The 25850-nt window shown below is 40.7% G+C and overlaps 1 protein-coding gene across 1 annotated transcript in view; it reads left to right on the forward strand.

Annotated features, from left to right (window-relative positions):
• The window catches only part of MYO3B (myosin IIIB), a 389493-nt gene that overhangs the window by 124768 nt on the left and 238875 nt on the right, over positions 1-25850 (forward strand). Inside the window, exon 9 of the mRNA XM_044913613.1 lies at positions 19501-19656. Coding sequence (XP_044769548.1) covers positions 19501-19656 — 156 coding nt within the window. The remainder of the gene's footprint in view (positions 1-19500; positions 19657-25850) is intronic.

Raw genomic sequence — 25850 nt, forward strand, 5'->3', positions numbered from 1 at the left:
AGTTGGACAGAGGGATGGCAGGTGACAGGCATGGTGATGGTTTGTGTTCTGTGGCACATAAACCAAGGCTGCCAATAGCTGTGCAAAATCCTGATTTGCATGACATTTATAGCTACTTATTATCTGACAGTATTTTCTCTAGGCTTTTCAGTAGTGGTTAGGTTATTAATGAAAACCTGGTCTAGTTTATTTTCTCCAATTTGATTTCATACCATCAAAAATATTCATATAATTGGCAATCAGCCAGTGTTTAGTCTATGTAAGTCTTTACCAAAAAAGCACACATTAAGGGAAGGGTGCTAAATGTGGGCAGACACAATGTCAGCTGGACTATTGAAACTCTTGGCCGTTATTGTTCTTCTCAATCTAATCTTCCTCCCATCTCCACCTCCACCATGTACTATGGCCTGGAATCTTAGTTGGAACCATTATTGTAGTTATTTAAAAAACAAATTTGATAGTCCTATTCTTTCCATGCCCACCTGTGCAATGCTTCAGTCCTCTTCTTGCCCTCTCCCAAACCCCACCTATGGGATTAAATTGCTTCCTCCTTTGAGTTGCTTTTCATTCATGGGCTGAATTTTTCAGCAATTTTCTTTCCATTCTTTGCAATGAATAGTTCAGTTGACCTTTGAACAATGGGGTGGTTGGAGTCACCAACTCTCCACACAATTGAAAATCTGCATATAACTTTTGATACCCAAAAACTTTACTAATAGCCTACTGTTGACTAGAAGCCTTACTGTTAACATAAACGGTTGATTAACACATATTTTGTATTATATGTATTATATACTGTATTTTTACAATAAAGCTAGAGAAAAATTGTTATTAAAATATAAGGAAGAGGAAATACACATACACTATTATACTGTATTTATTGAAAAAAATCCACATATAAGTGGACCTGTGGAGTCCAAACCCATGTTAAGTGGTCAACTGTACATGTAGCTTGTCACCCCGCCTTTCCTTTCCTTGATGGATGCCAGCATCTGGGCACTGCATTCAGCATTTTAAGATCAAGAGATCTGACTAAAAATTTACCAAGTTGCTGGTAGATTTAGCTCTGGATTAAGATCAGAGAGTTCTGGGCCTCCTTGCATTGGCAACCCAGGAAGAATTTTTTTAATAGATAGTTCTTTGATAGAAGACATCAGTTGGGATTGAAGAGTGTTATACAAAAGAGCTGTATGACACTCATGGACATGTTTACTGGAGGGAAATAATATTTATTACGTTATATAGTCATTTCTAGGAAAACTATATCGCTAGTCTCCTTGCCAGTCATTATCATCATCATCATCATCATATCTTCATGGTTCTACAAGCAGCTAGTCTGTTTTTGTATCATGGATTTTTAAGAAATACAGAACACGGGCTCCTGGGTTGCTCAGTTGGTTGGGTGTCTGACTCTCAATTTTGGCTTGATTTCGGCTTGGGTCTTGATCTCAGGGTGGTGAGATGGATCCCTGCATTGTGGTCTGGGCTCAGCGCAGAGTCTTGTCCCTTTCCCTCCCCCTCTGCCCTGCCCCCGCTCCTGCATGCACTCTTTCTCCCTCAAATAAATAAAATCTTAAAAAAAAAGAAAAGAAATATAGAATAGATTGCTTTTTCCCATTCATGTTTGGCTGCTATAGAGCCCAGAGCCAAATTTGTAGCCACCTCTACCAAAGTAATTTATTTGCTACTCTAATTTCTATTTTCATTCCCTAACTTCTCTTATTTCATTTTTCTCATCTGCTTGTAATTATTTTTTATCTTGTCTTTTTTTTCTCAGGATAGCAATTATCCATTTTTAAAATTAACATAATGTATTATTTGTTTCAGGGATACAGGTCTATATTCATCAGTCTTACACAATTCACAACACTCACCATAGCACATACCCTCCCCAATGTCCATCACCCAGCCAACCCATGCCTCCCACCCCCCTCCACTCCAGCAACCTCAGTTTGTTTCCTGAGATTAAGAATTTCTTATGGTTTGTCTCCCTCTCCAGTTTTGTTTTGTTTAATTTTTCCCTCCCTTCCCCTATGATCCTCTGTCTTGTTTCTCAAATTTGTCATATCAGTGAGATCATATGATACTTGTCTTTCTCTGATTGACTTATTTCACTTAGCATAATACTCTCTAGTTCCATCCACATTGTTGCAAATGGCAAGATTTCATTTTTTGATGGCTGCATAATATTCCATTGTATATATATACCACATCTTCTTTTTTTTTTTAGATTTTATTTATTTGTTTGACAGAGAAAGACACAGCAAGAGAGGGAACACAAGCAGGGGGAGTGGGAGAGGGAGAAGCAGGCTTGCCACTGAGCAGAGAGCCTGATGCGGGGCTCGATCCCAGGACCCTGGGATCATGACCTGAGCTGAAGGCAGACGCTTAACGACTGAGCCACCCAGGTGCACCTACCACATCTTCTTTATCCATTCATCTGTTGATGGACATCTAGGCTCGTCCCTAGTTTGGCTATTGTGGACATTGCTGCTGTAAACATTGGGGTGCAGGTGCCCCTTCAGATCACTACATTTGTATCTTTGGGGTAAATACCCAGTAGTGCAATTGCTGGATCATATGGTAGCTCTATTTTCAACTTTTTGAGGAACCTCCATACTGTTTTCCAGAGTGGCTGCACCAGCTTGCATTCCCACCAACAGTGTAGGAGGGTTCCCTTTTCTCCACATCCTCGCCAACATCTGTCGTTTCCTGACTTGTTAATTTTATCCATTCTGAGTTGTGTGAGCTGGTATCTCACTGAGGTTTTGATTTGTATTTCCCTGATGCCGAGCGATGTTGAGCACTTTCTCATGAGTCTGTTGGCCATTTGGATGTCTTCTTTGCAGAAATGTCTGTTCATGTCTTCTGCCCATTTCTTGATTGGATTATTTGTTCTTTGAGTGTTGAGTTTGATAAGTTCTTTATAGATTTTGGATACTAGCCCTTTATCTGCTATGTCATTTGCAAATATCTTCTCCCATTCTGTCAGTTGTCTTTTGGTTTTGTTGACTGTTTCCTTTGCTGTGCAAAAGCTTTTTATTTTGATGAAGTCCCAATAGTTCATTTTTGCCCTTGCTTCCCTTGCCTTTGGCGATGTTTCTAGGAAGAAGTTGCTGTAGCTGAGGTTGAAGAGGTTGCTGCCTGTGTTCTCCTCTAGGATTTTGATGGATTCCTGTCTCACATTGAGGTCTTTCATCCATTTTGAGTCTATTTTTGTGTGTGGTGTAAGGAAATGGTCCAGTTTCATTCTTCTGCATGTGTCTGTCCAATTTTCCCAACACCATTTGTTGAAGAGGCTGTCTTTTTTCCACTGGACATTCTTTCCTGCTTTGTCGAAGATTAGTTGACCATAGAGTTGAGGGTCCATTTCTGGGCTCTCTGTTCTGTTCCATTGATCTATGTGTCTGTTTTTGTGCCAGTACCATACTGTCTTGATGATAACAGCTTTGTAATAGAGCTGGAAGTCCGGAATTGTGATGCCGCCAGCTTTGCTTTTCTTTTTCAACATTCCTCTGGCTCTTTGGGGACTTTTCTTGTTCCGTACAAATTTTAGGATTATTTGTTTCATTTCTTTGAAAAAAGTTGATGGTATTTTGATGGGGATTGCATTAGATGTGTAGATTGCTCTAGGTAGCATTGACATTTTCATAATATTTGTTCTTCCAATCCATGAGCATGGAATGTTTTTCCATTTCTTTGTGTCTTCCTCAATTTCTTTCATGAGTCTATAGTTTTCTGAGTACAGATCCTTTGCCTCTTTGGTTAGATTTATTCCTAGGTATCTTATGGTTTTGGGTGCAATTGTAAATGGGATCGACTCCTTCATTTCTCTTTCTTCTGTCTTGTTGGTGGTGTATAGAAATGCAACTGATTTCTGTGCATTGATTTTCTATCCTGCCACTTTACTGAATTCCTGTATGAGTTCTAGCAGTTTTGGGGTGGAGTCTTTTGAGTTTTCCACATAAAGTATCATATCATCTGCAAAAAGTGAGTGTTTCACTTCTTCTTTGCTGATTCGGATGCCTTTTATTTCTTTTTGTTGTCTGATTGCTGAGGCTAGGACTTCTAGTACTATGTTGAATAGCAGTGGTGATACTGGACATCCCTGCTGTGTTCCTGACCTTAGGGGAAAAGCTTTCAGTTTTTCCCCATTGAGTATGATATTCGCTGTGGGTTTTTCATAGATGGGTTTTAAGATATTTAGGTATGTACCCTCTATCCCTACACTGTGAAGAGTTTTAATCAAGAATGGATGCTGTACTTTGTCAAATGCTTTTTCTGCATCTATTGAGAGGATCATATGGTTCTTCTTTTATTAATGTATTGTATCACATTGATTGGTTGCAGATGTTGAACCAACCTTGCAGCCCAGGGATAAATCCCACTTGGTCATGGCAAATAATCCTTTTAATGTACTGTTGGATCCTATTGGCTAGTATTTTGGTGAGAACTTTTGCATCCATGTTCATCAGGGATATTGGTCTGTAGTTCTCCTTTTTTTTTTTTTTTACTTTTTTTTATTATGTTAATCACCATACATTACATCATTAGTTTTTTATGTAGTGTTCCATTCTTCATTGTTTGCATATAACACCCAGTGCTCCATTCAGTATGTACCCTCTTTAATACCCATCACCAGGCTAACCCGTCCCCCCACCCCCTCCCCTCTAGAACCCTCAGTTTATTTCTCAGAGTCCATAGTCTCTCATGGTTCATCTCCCCCTCTGATTTCCCCCCCTTCATTTTTCCCTTCCTGCTATCTTCTCCTTTTTGATGGGGTCTTTGTCTGGTTTTGGGATTAAGGTAAGGCTGGCCTCAAAATGAGTTTGGAAGTTTTCCTTCCATTTCTATTTTTTGGAATAGTTTCGGAAGAATAGGTATTAATTCTTCTTTAAATGTTTGGTAGAATTCCCCTGGAAAGCCATCTGGCCCTGGGCTCTTGTTTTTTGGGAGATTTTTGATTACTGCTTCAATTTCCTTAGTGGTTATGTGTCTGTTCAGGTTTTCTACTTTTTCCTGGTCCATGTTTGGTAGTTTATACATCTCTAGGAATGCATCCATTTCTTCCAGATTATCTAATTTGCTGGCATATAGTTCCTCATAATATGTTCTTATAATTGTTTGTATTTCTTTGGTGTTGGTTGTGATCTCTCCTCTTTCATTCATGATTTTATTTATTTGGGTCCTTTCTCTTTTCTTTTTGATAAGTCTGGCTAGGGGGTTTATCAATCTTATTAATTCTTTCAAAGAACCAGCTCCTAGTTTCATTGATCTGTTCTCTTGTTCTTTTGGTTTCTATTTCATTGATTTCTGCTCTAATCTTTATTATTTCTCTTCTGCTGGGTTTAGTCTTTATTTGCTGTTCTTTCTCCAGCTCCTTTAGGTGTAGGGTTAGGTTGTGAATTTGAGATCTTTCTTGTTTCTTGAGAAAGGCTTGTATTGCTATATACTTTCCTCTTAGGACTGCCTTTGCTGCATCCCAAAGATTTTTGAAGTGTTTTCGTTTTCATTTGTTTCCATGAATTTTTTAAATTCTTCTTTAATTTCCTGGTTGACCCATTCATTCTTTAGTAGGATGCTCTTTAGCCTCCATGTATTTGAGTTCTTTCCAACTTTCCTCTTGTGATTGAGTTCTAGTGTCAAAGCATTGTGGTCTGAAAATATGCAGGGAATGATCCTAATTTTTTGGTACCGGTTGAGACCTGATTTGTGACCCAGGATGTAATCTATTCTGGAGAATGTTCCATGTGCACTAGAGAAGAATGTGTATCCTTTGGGATGGAATGTTCTGAATATATCTGTGAAGTCCATCTGGTCCAGTGTATCATTTAAAGCCTTTATTTCCTTGTTGATCTTTTGCTTAGATGATCTGTCCATTTCAGTGAGGGGGGTGTTAAAGTCCCCTGCTATTACTGTATTCTTGTCTATGTGTTTCTTTGCTTTTGTTATTAATTGGCTGCTCCTATGTTAGGGACATAGATATTTACAATTGTTAGATCTTCTTGTTGGATAGACCCCTTAAGTATGATGTAGTGTCCTTCCTCATCTCTTATTATAGTCTTTCGTTTAAAATCTAATTTGTCTGATATAAGGATTGCCACCCCAGTGCTTTTCTTTTGATGTCCATTAGCATGGTAAATGGTTTTCCATTTCCCCTCACTTTCAATCTGGAGGTGCCTTTGGGTCTAAAATGAGTCTCTTGCAGACAGCGTATTGATGGATCTTGGTTTTTTATCCAATCTGATAGCCTGTGTCTTTTGATTGGGGCATTTAGCCCATTTACATTCAGGGTAACTATTGAAAGATGTGAATTTAGTGCCATTTGTATTGCCTGTGAGGTGACTGTTACTGTATGTTGTCTGTGTTCCTTTCTGGTCTATGTTACTTTTAGGCTCTTTCTTTGCTTAGAGGACCCCTTTCAATATTTCTTGTAGGACTGGTTTGGTGTTCACAAATTCTTTTAGTTTTTGTTTGTCCTAGAAGCTTTTTATCTCTCCTATTTTCAATGACAGCCTAGCTGGATATAGTATTCTTGGCTGCATACTTTTCTCATTTAGTGCTCTGAATATATCCTGCCAGTCCTTTCTGGCCTGCCAGGTCTCTGTGGATAGGTCTGCTGCCAATCTAATGTTTCTACCATTGTAGGTTACAGACCTCTTGTCCCATGCTGCTCTCAGGATTTTCTCTTTGTGAGTTTTACTATTAGATGTCAGGGTGTTGACCTATTTTTATTGATTTTGAGGGGGATTCTCTGTGCTCCCTGGATTTTGATGCCTGTTTCCTTCCCCAAATTAGGGAAGTTCTCTGCTATAATTTGCTCCAATATACCTTCTGCCCCTCTCTCTTTTCTTCTGGGATCCCAATTATTCTAATGTTTTTGCTTTATGGTATCACTTATCTCTCAAATTCTCCCCTCATGATCCAGTAGTTGTTTCCCTCTCTTTTTTTCAGCTTCTTTATTCTCCATCATTTGGTCTTCTGTAGCACTAATTCTCTCTTCTGCCTCATTTATCCTAGCAGTTAGAGCCCCCATTTTTTATTGCACCTCATTAATAGCCTTTTTGATTTCGACTTGGTTAGATATTGGTTCTTTTATTTCTCCAGAAAGGGATTCTCTAGTATCTTCTGTGCTTTTTTCAAGCCCAGCTAGTATCTTTATAACCGTCATTCTGAACTCTAGTTTCGACATCCTACTAATGTCCATATTGATTAGGTCCCTGGCATTCGTTACTGCCTCTTGTTCTTTTTTTTGAGGTGAGTTTTTCCATCTTGTCATTTTGTCCAGAGGAGAATAGATGAATGAGAGAACAAAATGCTAACAGTGTAACAATGACCCCAGGAAAATATTCACTAAACAAATCAGAAGAGACCTGAAATTGGGGGGGAAAGAAAGGGGAAAAAAAAAAAATGAAATATGATCAGGCTGATGAATAGAACAGAGCCACACACTAGATTTTGGGTGTATTTTGGTCTGTTAGAAGAAATTGCCTCCCAAAATTTTAAGGAAAGAAAAACTTATATATATACAAAAATAAGGGTAAATACGATGAAGGGATGGAATATGACTGTAAAGATGAAAATTAAAAAAGATTTTATAAGGGAATTGATAAGAAGTTGGCTGAAAAAATCATGAAAAATAATTTTAAAAAAAGACAGAGAATGTTATCAGGCAGGAGAGTAGAACAACATTATATACTAGATTTAGGGTATATTTTGGTCTGTTAGAAGAAACTGTATCCCAGAATTTTAAAGAAAGAAAAACTTATATATATACAAAAAATAATGTTAGATACAATGAAGGGATAGAATATGAGTGTAAAAATGAAAATTCAAAAAAGATTTTTAACAAGGAATTGATAAGATGTTGGTTGAAAAAGGAAGGAGGAAAAATTCAACTAAAAAATAGAAAAAAAAATAAAGAAAATTAAAAAAATTAACTTTGAAAGACTAAGGTATCATGGGAAAAAAGCCATGAATTCTGTGTGCTGTATTCCCCTAGTGCTGGGGTTTTGCTGTGTTCTCATTGACTGGTAAACTTGGTCTTGGCTGGATGTTCTTGCTGATCTTCTGGGGGAGAGGCCTGTTGCAGTGATTCTCAAATGTCTTTTCCTGAGACGGAATTGCCCAGCCCTCTCCAGGGGACAGGCTAAGTAATCTGCTCGGGTTTGCTCTTAGTAGCTTTTGTTCCCTGAACACTTTCAGTACAGCTTTGGAGGATGAGAGTGAAAATGGCGGCCTCCCAATCTCTGCCCCAGAGGACCTGAGAGCTCGGGGCCCCACTCAGTGAGCCCCCAGAGAAAAGTAGTCAATCACTCCTCTCTCCCTGGTGTCCAGCCGTTCTCTGTGCTCACCCGGCCTGTGACCGAGCGTTTCTATCTCTGGCACACAACCCGGTGTGGAGTCTCCAAACCCAGCAGATTCCTGCAGTGTGCTCCCGCACCATGCCTCCCCGGGGGAGGAAGGGGAGTCTCCCCGGATCTGCCGCTTGTTGGGTCCCTGCTGGAAAAGCAATGGCCTGACTGTGCCACGGATCAGTTTATGGCAACCCTGAGCTGAGAGCCCACTCCTCGGCTCTGTCTCTGCAGCTGGCTTCCCCACTCTAATACCTGGGAGCTCTGCCACACTCAGGCACCCCCGGTCTTTCTGTGACCCCAAGGGTCCTGCGACCACACTGTCCCAGCGAATGTTCCACCCCCGCTTAGCCACCAGAGCGACATCCCTCACCAGAGCAGACTTCTAAAAGTTCTGATTTTGTGCTCCACTGCTCTATCACTTGCTGGTAGCCGGCTGTTGGAGGCTCCCTCTCCCTGCTGTCTATCTTCCCGTATATCACCTCAGATTCACTTCTCCACACATCCTACCTTCCAGGAAGTGGTCGCTTTTCTGTTCATAGAATTGCTGCTATTCTTTTCTTCGATCTCCTGTTGAGTTTGTAGTGTTCAGAATGGTTTGATAACTACTTAGCTGAATTCCTGGGACCAGAAGAAATTTAGGTCTCCTACTCCTTCACCATCTTGCTCCTCCTCCCTGTTTTTTATCTTGTCTTACTGCACATATCTTAAGCATGTGTTGTTGTAGAATGCCTTAAATTATTTCTAGATCAAGATGAAGTTTTAAAAATCAGTTGTATACACTGATGGTGGGAATGTAAAATGATGCAGTGACTTTAGAAAGCAGTCTTGTAATTCCTCAAAAGGTTAAACATAAAGTTACCATATGACCCAGTAATTCTACTCCTAGGTATATATACCCAGGAGAAATGAAAACATATGTCCACATAAAAACATGTATGCAAATGTTCATAGCAGCATTATTCATAATAGCTGAGAAGTGGAATTAACCCAAATGCCCATCAGCTGATGAATGGATAAACAAAATGTGGTATATCCATATAATGGAGCATTATTTAGTGAACAAAAGGATGCAGTATTAGTTCATGCTGCAACACGGATGAACTTTGAAAGCATTATGCTAAGTGAATGAGCCAATCACAAAAGACCACATACATAACATGAAATATCCAGATTTGGCAACTCCATAGAAACAGAAAGTAGATTGGTAGTTGCCTGGGACTGAGGAGGTTGAGGAGAAATGGGGAGTGACTGCTAATGGATACAGGATTTCTTTTGGGAGTGATCAAAATATTCAGAAAATTGATTATGATGATGATTATACAACTGTATGAATATACTAAAACTTTGCTTTAAAAGAGTAAACTGTATGGTATATGAATTATATCACATTAAAGCTATTATGAAAGTCATCTGCAATAATTAATCAACTATGAGTTTTATGGAATAGTTTTTGCTGGTTTTTTTATACTTTTAATTTTCACTTAGTGCCAGACATGCACATAGGAGTTAAGCCCACTTATTTCCAGCAGAATCTGTAGATTTGCTTGAGTTTGTGAATCTCTAAGAATAAGGATGTTCATCTCCAAAGGATGCAAATCCTCTCCATATTACCTAGTTCAGTTTATTTGATCCACTGGGCAAAGTCTGTTCAGCAGCAAATTCCAAGCCTGTGGGCACAAATGCTGTCATTTTATTTCTGTTCCTTTTTGTTTTTGCCTTGTCTTTGCATACCCTATCTCCTCTCCCTTGTCATCTTATTCTATGTGGTAGTGAAAATAAATGAGCAAGAGTGGTCAGAGAAGTAAGAGAATGATTAAGAGATGTGGCATCACTTCAGGCACAGAAGGAGAATGTTTCGAGAAGGTGGGGCAGGTCAACAGTGGCCATCAGTGACAGCTTGGACAGAGCGGTTGAATAGAATGAAAAGTAAAAAGAGACCGTTGAATTGGTAACATAAAGACCTGGGTTCCTCTGAGAGAGATTACATTTGGGCAATGAAGATAAAAAGTATTATTATGTTGACCAAGGTTTAGCTGCAGGTACATCCTGTAAATTTAAATTTAAGTTGGCCAAAGATTCCACCAGCGGCCCCTTCTTTTTTTGTCATGCACTCCTGGCTTGTCTTCAAGTTTCACAGCTACAATCAACACCTTTCCCTTCCCATTTCCTCAGTTCAGACTGTATGTTTCCTAAAGTGCTCCCTTCTTTTCCTCCCTCTGATTTACTCTATAATATGGTGCCTGTTCATTTTCTAAAGCAAAGATCTAATTGTGTTATCTCCCTGCTCAAAAAAGCCAGTTCAGTGTGGCTAAGAAAGAAAACCTAAGTTGACCAGCATGGCCTTCTAGGGTCTGGATAAGATGTTCCTGACCAGATTCTCACCTTCATCTCTATTACAACTGCATTATTCTGTTCTGCTTTATTCCTGTATGAGCCATGCATTTTACCAATGGGCTGCTATTCCTATTGTACCCTCCACCGGGAATGCCCCTCTCCTACACTTCTTTCAGTATCCCTTTCACCTTTAAGACCCAAGAGTCATTTCTCACATGAAACACTTGTTCTTCTAGCTAGAGTTGTTTACTTTGAGCTACTCTAGTGCTTATACTTCTCAGCCTTTATTATTATTTATGTTCATATCTATTTTACTATGTTTATAAATTCCATAAAACCTAGCATCTCACTCTAGGCATCTTTTCCCCATGAGCACTTGGTGGAGCGCCATTCACAGTAAACACCTAGTAAGTATGAATGAATCAATGAGTTAAATTCCACTGGTTCACTAAATATTTCATATATGTAAGTTTGGTATTACCCTGGAAGATATGTTTCTTACGGAGGCATATGATATCTTTCGTTTGTTTTGCACTCTCCTAGCTCCCACCCCAGTCCTGGTTAGTCCTGAACTTGTAATAGTCATGCACTATAGAACTGGTTGTTCATTTCTCATAGGGGATGGCTGGGTACTGTCCATTGCTTCCCCTTGTAGGGAAAAAATGCATACAAATGGGAATTATGGGTTTAATTCTCAGTAGGGTAGCAAATAGGATCAAGGGAAGGATTAGAATTCATATATCCCCCAGCACTTAAGCCTGGACTACGAAGCAGACCATAACTGTTTGTCAAAATGGAAATTGATTTTTGAATCAAAGAAATTAGCCAGACATTCAAAAACAGGAGTGCCTAAGGGCTTGAACTTGAAAATGCCAGAGTTCTTTGCTTTTGCTGAATTGTCAGACCCTCAAAGTCCCCTTTTCCCCCAGAACTTTGTAAGTTCTGATCAGGACATCTATCAGACAGGAGTTTTGTCCACAGTGGTGGGAATTGCATTGAGGAAGAGTAGCTAATTTATGGACATAGTATTATTCAAGTCTAAGTCAAGGAGCCATTGCACATAAACATTTATTTTTATAGCACTCATGCTGCTTGGAATTGGGCATGCCATGGCTGTCTTCCCTCAGTGGGTTGACTTACCGTATCCCCAGCACCTCAGTGGCTGGTATAGCTGGCACTTACTGAATGCTCACTATGTGCCAGGCACTGTACATGGATTATCTCATTTGCTCCCCATGATGACATTATTACTGTTTTACAGATGAAGACACTGAGGCTCAGAGAATTTCATTAATTTGCATATCAACACATACCCATAAGAAGTAGAGTTAAGTTTGACCTCAATGTCCGGCTTTTAACCTTTATGTGTTACTGCCCAACACTAGGCACCAAACATTTTTTTTTTAAATGAGTGAGTACATATGCCATGCTTGGGAGAATAATGGGTTTGGAGACTAAGGACATCATTATTTAAATAAATCAACATACTATTTTAAATATTTAAGATTGGTAATATTTAATATATATATATATCATATGCTACATGAATGTATATTATGATAATAATAATTAACATAAAGATTAATACCTTTTTAAATGGACTTGCCAACACCTAGATTATTTTGCCCTGACTCACCCACATTTTCCATAACCACTTCCTTCTGAATTCAGCCATCACTTCCCTCTTTGATGACTCCTCATCTTCCTGGAGTGCTTCAAGCAAATATTTCTTTAATTTTCACCTGAAGCAAAGATCTTTAAAGGAAACAAAGGCCTGTGCCTGGTTTGCTGGCTGAGTCTAGGGCCGACCTGCGGCCAACCTTAGCCCCTCACAAAGGCCCCAAAGGCAGGGGTGTGGCTGCTGTAGGGGAGACTCAGTAGCACCTGCAGGAGCAGCGAATACCCAGACCCTTGAGGACTAGCAGCACTGCAACGTGAGAGGTGGAGCCATCCCAAGATCCCCATCACCCGGAGATGCTTTTCCCAGCGCTTTGAAGCAGAGGGTGGGATTTGAGAAGATTAACAGTCCAATAAACTAGTCACTGGGCTGTGCAGTGATGTAACCGTTCATTTTTGGGGGGGCACCCTGACTGAACTACATGGCTGGAGTTGCCTGGAAAAATACTTAATTGCAAAGTGCTTTTCCCAACCAAGGAAGAATGAAACAAAACAAGAGCAAGAAGGTGGTGACTTGGGGCCACTGGTTCCAGTTCTTAAGACTGCCTTGGTTGTAGGACACAAGTATTGGGATCTTTCTTGGCTATGGCATGTCTGGTGGAGGTCATACTCATCCTGGTCTTCTGCAGCTGCCATATGATACTTCAGAAGCACAGATTAAACAGAAGGAATGTCAGTAATGACTATAATAAAACCGCCACTTCTGCTGTCACACATTCCATGGGCTTCTCCGTGGACAGCCTTTGTGTGTCCTGAGCTTCATCTAGACTTGATCTTTGGCTTTGGCCTGGTTCCACTTGGCCCTTCTCCTCACTTGACCTCTTTGCTTGGTACTTTTACTCCTTTGTCCTCCTCCCAGATTAATTCTGCCCACTGTCCATAGTATATATTGTCCTCCCTCCATCTCTCCCAGCTAGTCCCCTGGACAAGCAGTACTTGAGGATTCTGTCTTTTGGCTTCCAGCCACCCTACGCTTTTTCTCTGGTTGCCTTCTTCACCTTTGAGCTTTCTTTGGGTGAGAAAAGTTGTTTCTTCTCTGTCTCCAGCCTCAGGTTCCAGGAAATGCAGTGTTTTTCCCCTTCTGTTTCCTTCCTGGGTTCCCCTGAGCACACCCTGGACCTTCGGTGCTGCTCGCTTTGTCTGAAGCTTGGGCTGACTTCCTGACTTTGTAAGCCCGCATCTGGGTTCTCTTGCCCTGGTATCTCCGGCAGCAGGGCAGCTGCCCTGTTGTCCTGTCCAGCTGTCTGTCTCTCCCTTTGCCGCACGGACTTGGCACCTGTTAACCCATCTCAAAAGCAGACTCAGCTTCCTGTTCTAAAACCCTCTGTCCGACCTTCTCAGGGTTTTTTTCCTTCTAGTGAATACTGTTTCTCTCTGATTAATAACCACAGACCTCCCTCCCTGACTCAAGTGAAGGCAATTCTGGTTCCCACTTACCTGTTTCAGGTTAGGAGCCCACTTTCTCACCCCAGGTGTGAAGTTAACATGCCATTCCAGTCTTGCCAGCAAGACTTTAAAACACACCACGTGCAGTATTTGTCAGCTTCATGAAAACTGAAATGCAGTTAAATATTCCACCAAATGGAGAGGTGATGTGTCACTAAAATAACATATGCATCGTCAAGTTCCTTAGCCTGCCCTCTTTGGAGGCATTAGTCATCTTGGGAGAATGCCTTCTGTTTGTCGTAGTCCTGTCTTCCAGAATGGAAATTTCCTTCCAAGACAGAGCACCACGGGCTCCAATATTTAACCTATAATTAGTATATCCCCTAGAGGATTTTCTCCTTTTGATGCAGAGGCCTCTTTGTCACTCAGGCTTCTGTCTGAGGATGATAGGAACCGCAGGACAGCAAGATGCATCACGGGGCAGGCAAATGCTTGCTCAGATCAAAAATGTTTAGATATTCTGTACCAATGCAAACACTTAACAATCTAAACCCACAAGAAAACAGCAGAAAGCATAAAAGACAGAATATTAAAAAAGAAATGCGAAGAGACCTAAATCCCAAGTTTTGATCTAGTTTTGCATGGAATAAGATTGCTTACCCTCCTGCTTTTCTCACCCAGTTCACCAGTATTTTTAGTTTTTGACTTTTCAGCTGCTCTTTATCAAGTGTGTTTTATTCATATAAACATCTGCGCATGACTCTTGATAAATAGCTTCCTCTTGCAGGCATGTGATTTTTTGGTTCTGAAATGGCAGTTTGCAGGGACAAGGCAGCCCTGTCTCAGCAGTGTTATCGTTTGGAAACAGAAAGAACGCAGGCTGTGCTGGCTTCAGAGTGCAACGCATGAGCCCGACCTTGTTTCTTGCTAAGAAATGTCTCTTTTTGCCTGTCCCTGGCAGAAGGGAGGCTGGGAGATCACAGCAAATGGCTGCAACAACCTGTGTTTAATGTGGTGACACTAATGAATTCTGAAAATTAATCTTCAGCCAAGAAAGTATGATGGAAGGTACTAGAATTTCAAATTAGGTAATGGATTGATTTCCTTCAAGACTTGGAATTTGCTTCCTTTTCCTTCTGGTGGACTTTTCTATCCTATTCAAACCACTCATGATGGCCTTATAAATCCAGGAAATACATCTCATGGTAGTTTTACATTTTTCATTTTCTTGCTTTGTTCTATCTCTTGGCACAGAGAGAACTACACCTAAATCCAGGTTTTTAAAAATGATTAAAAACCTTCTGGGAGTGAAAGAATTACTTATGACTTTGGAAGAAAGTAGTATCCCTAAATCTAGTCCTTATTTAGTTTTTTTCCAGGGTTTAGGACTCCGGGAAGAACTGAACTTGGGGAATGTATTTCCTCAGCTTGAGACACTGACTTCTACAGAAACAGCAGCCTACAGGTGTCTCAAATGTGCTGTTGACAATCAGGGGCTTTGTGTGTCTCCCTCAGTCAGCTGGGATGAGGACTCTGCCACCCATTGTGAGGGCCTAGTACTGATTTCTCACAACAGCCTTTCCAAGGATGTCATTTGCAGGGCTCTGGTTTCACTGACACAAAAAAAGAGTTTAGAAAGATCAAGCTGTTTTCTTTACCCCAGAAGTTCTAAGAACATTTATTTTATATATTTTATAAATATAATATAAGATGTATATAAAACATATTTTTATATTATGTTTATATATTTAATAATAAACATAATATATTTAATAATATATAAACATAATATATTTAATAATATATATACTTATATATATATTATTATTATAAAACTCCAGACTTACTTGGTTAGACAGTCACCAATGTTTCCCAAACCTTTTTGACCAGAACACTAGTTTCATTTTTCAATGGAATGTGTTATGTGTCTAGTGTTTATCCCAACTCACCTCATGCTGGCTGGCCCCTCTTTCCCATCCAGAGGTCAACATTCTATGCATTCCCTTATAAAAACTGCTCAATCCCTGGCTGGGAGAAAATATTCTGCGTCTGGAATTTGCAGTTCCTGGTTTAAAAAGCAATCCTGAAATGAATAGCATATTATAACTCCTTAGTTTTCAATGTTTGTTCTTCCAAGTCAGGTTGGAGGATTCTATCATGTTTTCATAAAGGACATGGAGGCTGTCAGGTGTTCTTATAGACCCTAGCAGTCCATTCTATCTTAATCCACTAAATCCCTGCCTGGAAGGAGAATAAGACAGAAATGACAAGCTGACAAATGTAAACAGTATGAGTTTGGAGTCTTAAGCAATAAAGAATATACCCTAGTTAAAGTTGGAAAAGGGACTAAAGCAAAGAATTATTGTTAGGCTTTCAAGGGAGGCAGCCTAGGGGGCACAGGGGAATGTTCTGGTGGCCTTCTGAGTTCCTGACCTGACTACACAGCTTGCCCAGTCTGGCTTCTTGCTTTGTGCATCCAGTTTCCCAGCTTTGAAATGTCTTCTACCTCTTCCCCACCGAGTTCAGTTTAGTCCCAAAACATCCTCTCAAGCCTGCCTCACTTCTCATTTCCCCCACTAAGCCTTCTCTGACTGAAGCTCCCTCTCAAACCTGCCTCACGTCTCACCTCCCCCACTAAGGCTTCCCTGACTGAAGCTCCCTACCCCACCTACTGCAGAGGAGGAAGGGTTCTCGCATAGGAGTCAGAGAATTGGCCTGATCTCTGTCAGGACTTGACCTGAACTTATTCACCTCATAAAAAGGGAGGTTAGAATAGAAAATTTCAGTCCTTTAGCTCCAAAACCCTATGTTTTTGTTTGATTATTTCTTATTCTGAATATAGAAGCAAACACTGGCTTTTGCTGTTTCCTGTGTTCCTCTTGTCCTTCCATCTTTCCAATTAGATTGTAGATCCTCAAGGAAAATGGTCTTGATTCTTTATGAATTAATTTATTTTGACTAATTCTGGCTGTATAATAAATGTTTGCTGAACAAATGAAATGATCTGATTCCAATGACCTGTAGTCTAGTAATGCATGACTTTCAGCCATATCTGTTCCTAAGGTAGTACTGTCCTCTATCAGTAGAATAGTAATTCCATTTCAGTCTGGATGTTTGCTCCCCATGAGAAAAAAGTATGCAGAAGTGTTTTAGAATAAGGCTATACCCTCAAGGTCTTTATGACCTTCTCCTAAAAATCCTCCAGTGCAGCTGGATATGTCACAACTCTGTTTAGCATTCTTCCCATATATACTCATTTTCAGTTTTGCTGATTCAATGATATGACATTCAGGTCTCAGGTCTTCCTGAGAGAACTAACAAATCCTTTTGATCATTGCTTCCACAGAGTGGAATACCTACCATCTTCATTTTGGAGATCTTCAAGAGACAACAGATTCACTCGTTTAGTTTCTTCCTTGTCTGATTATCTCACTTCATGATTTAGTTGCCATTTCTTACTCCCTCTGTGACATAGAAAATACCAAATGACCTGGCAACCTTGTTGGTAGCCTTTCTCCCCCACTGGATGCTGAAATTATGCAACAAGATATAACACCTTTAATTACATCCCCAGACTCCAGTAGAGACCTGTTTTCGTAAAACTAGAGTATGTATTTCTTGGCCTCTGTCAGACCCTATCCAAAGAGCTTTAATTATTGAAGTACCAGAAGGATCTTATTTCTAGGCCTCATCTGGAACACCGTCCCATGGCCTCTATCCTGTGGAGGAAAGTAGAGGCCGTTTCATCTCAATTTCTCATTCACATGCTATGAATTTTCTATTAATGGATGTGGCTCTCACCTTCAGTCTCAGCCCAGAGTTTACTCATTTGACGTGTTGGCACTAGACAGCAGGCAGTTGGGGGTTGCCCTAATACTTTTGCTCAATGCAGGAAAGATGTAGTGTGACCTGCCCCAGATCACTGGGCAAGCTTGATTCCTGGACTCCCATCCTACGCATGCCCTCTGGGGCTGGGGGCGGGAGGGGGGAGGCGGGGCTGTGGTGTGTGAAGCCACCATGTGCATCTGCAATAGGAACTCTCAGAGGACACAGACTGTTTGCATTTTAGGAGTTTTTGTATACCATCCCTCAAGCCAGGAGGACGGGGCCACTACACCTTTACTATTCACCGTAAACTATCAGGAGGTTCCTTATTCTCCGGGTGCTTAGGGAAGCCACATTTATTTTCCTTTGGTAGTCACATATACAGATGAATATACGTGGAATCTAGGGAAGACTGCTGATATAGACGTGAACATAGTATTTTTTAAGAATGTGCGCTGACTTATTTTTGGTAGGAAAAATAATAGATTATACAAAAGTCCCCTGAACCCGTAAAAGTCAAATGATTGATTTCTTCCCATGGCAAGGCAAAGGTGGTATTTATAGTCGTGCAGGCAGCAGAATGGAGATAATCTAGGTTCTTTGGGCTTTTCTGACTGAAAGCTCCAGTTCCAATAGATAGGAAATCCCTTGCATCATTCTAAAACTGACTGACTGGGAAATTTACTGAATATCTTTTCAGGACTAGGAGGTGAGGGATGTGGAAGTGGTTTGAAATGTAAACTGCAAAGGTTAAAGTCATTTTGTGAGTCCAGCAGTTAAGGATTGTTTTAAGAACTCTGCATAAATGTTTAAAAAAAAGTTCAAGGTGAGGCTGATTTTTTTTTTTAAACCATTTTGTGAGTGTATTTCATTATTTAAAATATGTTGTGTCTTAGATGTTGCTGGCATGTCACTCTTGGGAAAACTGGAAATGTTTGTTTCACAGGGTGGGCAGAATGGCACTTAGCATTTATCCTAAGCCTCCAAAGTGAGCTAAAGACTGATAGCTTAAAAGGGCAGTTGTTGAAATTTCTTTCTCCTATCAGGGGCAGCTACTCAGAATGGAAATGCAGTGGTAATTGGAGGGGTATTCATCAGATTCAATTTCACTAGAAATTTCCTTGTATCAAAGTCATCTTGGATAACATAGGGCATACAGCAAAATGTACTAAATCATTGTTTCCTTTGAAAAGGGCATTTGAATCTGAAACAGAAAGTGGTTACACCAGTGTGGTTTTAACCAATTAACCACAGAGGAGTTTAAATGCAACCCAATTTTTACCATTTTCAATGGGCTTTTTGTTCCCTGTTTGCATAATTCCATTCCAGTTCATCTGAATTATATTGTAGTCACTTCCTGTTCTGAGGTTTTTCTACTTCACAAAAACATTAGAAATCAAGGTGTTGGAGTTTCTCTGTGAAGGTTTCTTTATGATTAGTTTCTTTCCTTGCAAGCTCCTGAATGCATTTTCCCTACCATCAAATGGTGGACATTTCATATGTTAGGATTTTATTTGAGTGACAGTATATAATAATATATGTTTCTAAGATATATGGACTAATCAGTTTGACTCCATTGCAAACATTTTTCTGTAGTGAAAGTTCAGACAGAAAATTCAGTCTGATCAGTCTATTTCTTCAGTGTTTTGAATACTTCCCATTCAGTTGATGGCAAAAATTTACTGTTTTCAACATGTACTTAACCCAAACTAAAATAGACTTCTGATGTACTGATTAATTCGACCAGCAGAGAATTACTATTTTTTTTACCCTCTGGTACATATGAATAAAGAAAGAGCTGTGTAAGGTTAGTGATCAGGTTTTGTAAATGAACTTTTTTTTGCCTCCTCTCTCTCATATTCACAGGGGAACCAGGTATCTAAGATTGTACTTTGGATTGTTTGTTGATTTTTGCAAACAGGTGTCTTATTAAGGATTTTGAAAAGCGGCCTTCTGTCACACATCTCCTTGACCACCCATTTATTAAAGGAGCCCATGGGAAGGCTTTATTTCTGCAAAAACAGCTGGCCAAGGTCCTCCAAGACCAGAAGCATCTAAACCCTGTTGTTAAAACCAGGTATGGTACACGGCATCTTCCTACTTCCTCTCTCTGGTTATTTATAAAAATGGCATGTCATGTGTTTTGATTTGCCCAGCATTAGTACTGGTAATTATCATATCCCTGCATTTTTGAGAGTTTCATTTACATGACATTAAGTACTCCATACTCATGGATGAGATCAGGAGAGCTTTAGAAACAAGCTGTCCATTTGTGCTCTAATGGCTAATCTCTCTCAACTGTGGCTGAAATCCCACTCTGCCCTCATGTTCTGGTTAAAAACCAACACACACATATATTTATATTTAATATAAATATGAATTTTTTTAAAACCAATAAAGGTAGCTGTATGAAAACAGCCATGGCTGAGATCTCGTGAGAAATCTTTACTTGGCCGTTGCTGAAAGCTGTAAAGTGATTTTGGAAAGATTACAAGTTAAACACTGGAGGATTTTTCACGAATGTGCTCTGAGACCCTATTCTTTAGTTAAAAATTCCCTAGAGGCAATTTAGTATTTTTAAATGATTTTTTCCCCCCACAGGCGATGTCTGTGCTATCCAAAACAACTGTGATTCTCCCTCCCTGCCCCATTTTTCTAAAGGGTAGATTTTAAGAAATAAACGTTTATTTTCAGGGGCAGTTGCTTAAAATGGTATTCTGTGGTGGTCTCTAAGAAATAGATCTTTGGTTTCTGTCCAGAGGGTGGCAGAATTTCTCTTTAAATTTTTTTTAAATGCAAATAAACCTGCTTCCCAGCTCAGCAATTATTTGGTTTTATAAAACTGGCCAGGATGCAGATAAGCTCTAATCCATTATTATTAAAGGAACATTCGAAGGACTGGAGGTGAAGAAAATAAAATATCACTAGTCACAAGTTCTGGAAATATTCATGTCTTCTGCAGAACACTGTTTACAAATCAAAAAAGCATGGGAACTCTTGCAGCTGGAGGCATAGTTTCAAGGTGACTATATCTTGCTGATTTTCCCTACCACCACCAAGTTCCCTTTTGGAGAGCTCAAAACAAATTTTTTCCTGTTCTTTCCCCCTTTTGACTGTCATTTGTGTTTCTATGGCTTGCCCATAGGGTAGAGAAATTCTTGTGACTTGGTACATTTTTGAAGCAGTAGGAACTTGTGTTTAAGCCCCAAGGAACTAAAATCCCTTTTCTTCCCCTGTTTTTGTTCCTGTAGACCAGCCTCTGCCCCCAAACCACTCACCTCCCCAGCTCCCCCTCCCGCCCCCAGCACACACAGCACCAGCACCAGAAAGGAAGATGAAATCAAATCAAACAGACCAAGTGAAAAAACAAACCCAGCATTTAAATGCTCTAAGTTGAATCGGTCTTCTCCTCCTTTTCTCTATGTTCTGAAATCTGCTGCAGAACAATTTCTAAGACTTAGGTTGCAAAGTTATGCAGCTTTTCACATTTGCCTGACTTTGCCTGTCCAGATGTATATTCTCTTTTTAAAGATGTTCCTTCTTTTAGCATAAAAAAATCAGACTCCAGTCTCTCTCACCCACTTTCTCTCATTTCTCATTATCTTTTTAACTTCTTTGCTATCGAAAGCCGTATATGGTGGCAAAGGCTTCTTACAGGGTCTTTGTAATCTTCAGGTTCACTCAGGAGTTTGTGTTTCTTTGAAAGTCATTAAACATACACACACACACACACACACACACACAACCAACAGCGCCTGACTGGCTCAGTAAGTAGAGCATGCGACCCTTGATCTCAGGGTCATGAGTTCGAGACTACGTTGGCTGTAGAGATTACTTTATAAATAAACTTTAAAAACCCCGCAACCTCACAAATAAGAATCAAAACTTTAAACAACCCTCTCCTTAAGAGGCAGGAAAATTAATTCTAAAGGGAACACGATGCCTGTAATGGACACTTAACCGGCCCCCTGCCTCGTAGCAGCGGGCAAGGGGTTGGCTACATAGGTGTTTTTAAGCCCACCCAGGAAAACTCGCAAATACCATTTCATGCCGGTGACTCCATATATCTAAAGCTGTGCGTTTACAAGATAAGGTGGGGAAACGAAAGAAGACTTGAGGCAAGTAATAGATGAGTGAGGCAGATGCCCCACCTACCACTTTTCTGTACAGTTACGGCCGCCCAGCAGGCAGCGCAGTGTGGCGGTTGAAGCCACTGGCGCTGCCAGGGTTAAATCCCAGCTCAGCCCCTCAGGGACAGGTTGTTACATTGGTCTGTTCAGAGGTTTCCTCATCTATAACATGGGGGTTCTTCTGAGGGCCAAGTGAGTCCATACATAAAAAATAAGTAGACTAGGGTGGGAGGATGGGTTAGCCCGGTGATGGGTATTAAGGAGGGCACGTACTGCATGGAGCACTGGGTGTTATATGCAAACAATGAATCATGGAACACTACATCAAAAAGTAATGCTGTAATGTATGGTGATTAACATAACATAATAATAATAAAAAATAAAGTAAAATGACAAAAAAAATAACTAGACTAGCTCTTGATAGAGTTAACCCTCACAGTGTTAGCAGTGGTAGAAGTAGTATACGGGGGTCTATTTAATTCAGAGTCCTTCATTTCTGTTTAATACTACCTACCTCTCGGCCTTAATTAGTATAAATTCATCTCTGTTTATCATATAACATCATGAAAATAAACAGTACTGGGCTACTGAATGTTAAAAATATCAATTTCTATCTCATTTAAAATATAATTTATTCATTTATTTGTTCAAGAGACATTTATATGTGTGCATGTGTCAGGCCCTCTGCTGAACAGAGGGACTACAAAGGCAAATCAGATACAGTTCCTGATAAAGAGCTAAGAGTCCAGTGTGTGAAACAGACAAGAATCAGATGAGAACAGTTCAACATGAAAAGTACCTGGATGAAGGGCTGCTGGGGTAACTCCTAGGACACCTGGGAAGAAAAGACCCTTGGAACTGGTGGGAGGATGATCCTTGAAGCATCCTGAAGAACAAATAGAAGAGTTGAGGAAGGAGATTATTCTAGGTAGAGGGGAATAATGAGCAGTGAGCCAAGGGCAAAGGCACGGAGGCTGGAGAGAGCTTAAGGAATTTGGTGAACACTTAGTTGGCATTGCTGGAGCTTGGTGTGGAACAGGGGAAGGGAGAAACAAAGCAGACAGGGGCCAGATCATGATGGGCTATGGAGCTTGGATTTGTCTCAGGCACTCAGAAGCCACTGAAGGTTTTTAAGCAGGCGTGTGCTCCGGGAAGGTCATTCTGATTGCAGTGTAGAGAATGGATTGAAGCTGGGCAAGGCAGGTGCCAGGGAGACAAGGGAGCAGATTGTGGCAATTGCAAATAACAGAAGATATTGAGGACTTAGTGGTGGATTGGATGAGAGAGATAAGGGAGAGAGAGAGAGAGAGAAGTGTTACCCCAATTGGGCTGCCTCTCTGCCATGGTTAAGACTACAATCAAACAGGGCGCCTGGGTGGCTCAGTTGGTTAAGCGACTGCCTTCGGCTCAGGTCATGATCCTGGAGTCCCGGGATCGAGTCCCACATCGGGCTCCCTGCTCGGCAGGGAGTCTGCTTCTCCCTCTGACCCTCCTCCCTCTCACTCCCTCTCATGCTCTCTGTCTCTCGTTCTCTCTCTCGCAAATAAATAAAATCTTAAAAAAAAAAGACTACAATCAAACAGAAATTGTAAAGACACTAAGAGACAGAGATCAGTAAAGAGATTTTGCTTCCTCTTCCTAACCTACCAAATGCAATGTCAAGTACTTCCAGATATTACACAAAGTTTCCAGCTTTCTGTAAGGATTCTGCAGTGTTCCAGACAGCCCTAGGTCCCCCAGCTGGAGAGACTTGTTTAGTTTTGAGAACTAAATACAGAGAAATGAGACCTACAGACTACAGGAAAAACTGTCTTACTGTTCCTGCAAAGGCAGGGAATGTTCTGTCAACTTTAGTATTTTCTCCATGGGAGACAGAAGTTAATGGTTTGAGGGGAAGAAAGCAGGTTCTTAAAGGATGGGGCAAACTTGGACAGGTGAAGGGGAGGATCTTATATAGAGGAAGCAAGAGGAGGTGGGAACAAGGGCCTAAGAGGAGGGTTGACCTTAGGAAGACCCTCTAGGTTGGGAAAGACACAGAAAGGTTAGATGAAGATATCCAGAAAATTTGAGGAGTGAGGGTGGGGGTAGGGAGAGGGGGTCCTATGAGGCAGCTCGTGGTGAATGGCCTTTATCTTTCAAAAAAAATTAAGCAAGGTGGTCTCAAAGTTAGGAGTGGGCTGTGGACACCAGGAAAATGTTAACTCTTTGAAATAGCCACGAGGAGGAATATTATAAAGGGTCCACTCAAGATGGACATGATTGCTCAATAGCACAGAAAACCCAAGAGGAACTTAATTGAATAGCATTCCATTGTAGTGAAGTTAATCACTGTTTAAGATAATGCATGTAGAACATTCAGGAGAGCATTCGGCACCAGAACCTCTCAAAAAATGTACCATCACTACCACTGCCTTTCCTATCTATTATCTCTAGCAATTCTTAGCAACAAGGGGTAGGAGTAGAGAAAGCAGATACTCTGGTCTTCAGACTGGAGACTAGCTTGACAGACATGATGGGTGGACAAGGGGGCAGAGGAATAAAGATGAGTAGGAGAGTATCCTTTGGATCTTTTTGGGATTTGGAAGAAAGTGAAGCCAGAAGTGGCTTTCTACTTTTGAGGCCTGGTCTAGGTCAAAGACTGGTAGTTGCAATGCAGATAAAGAGCAGATTCCATGAGTGGATGATGAGACAGGAATTGTAGAACTGAGATCTTGGGAACTTTTGAGAAATAACTGGGAGCTAGTCATGTCTGAGCTTGTGGACAAATTCAGTGGAGCTAGAAATCAAAGTTGTTAGAGAGTTGACAAGTTGACGCACCGTGAGATCAGCATGTGGGAAGAATTAACAAAGTGATTGGTGGGGGGTGGGGAAACCTAAGACTGACACCAGGGGAGTGGACAGAGAGAAAGGAAAATGGGGCTCAAGTACTGGAGGAGATGATATACAAGGATGATGTGGCATTTTTTTTTTTTTTTTTTTTTTAAAGATTTTATTTATTTATTTGAGACAGAGAGAATGAGAAACAGAGAGCATGAGAGGGAGGAGGGTCAGAGGGAGAAGCAGACTCCCTGCCGAGCAGGGAGCCCGACGCGGGACTCGATCCAGGGACTCCAGGATCATGACCTGAGCCGAAGGCAGTCGCTCAACCAACTGAGCCACCCAGGCGCCCTGATGTGGCATTTTTAAAAGGGAAAGATTGGTTAAGAAGTATGGCTGAGAAATGCAGAAGGGAGCAGGGAGGATGCCCCTTCCCCTACCTTTTCACAGTGAGTAGGTGGGAAGTGAAGCTGGGGCAAGAGTGTTATGGGGCAGTGGTCTACTTCAGTTCTGTTGAGATAAGTAAGTGTTCAGGAGCAAGGCTGGGAATCACTGGGGCTTGTTCCCTTTAGAGCAGGAGCTGCGGTGTGCATGAAGAAGGGTTTGAATGGTGAGGCCCCATCTCCCCTCTCCTGGATCTAAGCATTCTTCTAAGTGGTCTCGCTGTGTGGAAAGTGAGGCCATGATCCATTTCCCTTTCACATTGTGTATGTGAGGCAACTGTAGAGGAGCGACATTGTGTTGAAATTTGATACTCATTTCCTAACGCTGATTATGGTGTATGAGTGTAACTGTTGGAATTTAAGTTTTTTCCAGTAATTTATAATTTTGCCATAGCATATATTTGATTCAGGTATGGTAGAGCAGTTATTAAACCAAGGCTTACTGTCTCAAAAGAGGTTAAAAACCCCTAAAATCCTGTGAACAATAGTTGGGGGCTATATTTTTTTTACTTAATTGTCAGGGATGCTTTTAAACAATTTGGCCATTTCCTTTACATCAGCTCCCATTTCCCTGACCTTCAACAGGACTTTCCCCCCAAACCAGTTTTAAAACCCCTGAATTCTGCAACATCATCTAGTATCATGTGTCATCATTAAAGTTCAGAGTAGACATGAAAACATGTTTTGTTTTAATTCATAAGAATTAGTGGGAAAAGAGCAAAACCACTGTCTGGAATGTGAGTGGAGGTAGGGAAGGTGCTGGGCTGGCTATGCTGTGATTCCCTCCTGCCTTCCAATATCCCATCATGGGCGCAACGGCAATCCTTAGTAAAATTACAAGGTCCAGCATGTCTTTCCCCTGCGGGTGGCTTGGGACTGAC

The sequence above is a fragment of the Neomonachus schauinslandi genome, chromosome 3 (assembly GCF_002201575.2).
Source record: "Neomonachus schauinslandi chromosome 3, ASM220157v2, whole genome shotgun sequence".
Taxonomy (NCBI): Eukaryota; Metazoa; Chordata; class Mammalia; order Carnivora; family Phocidae; genus Neomonachus; species Neomonachus schauinslandi.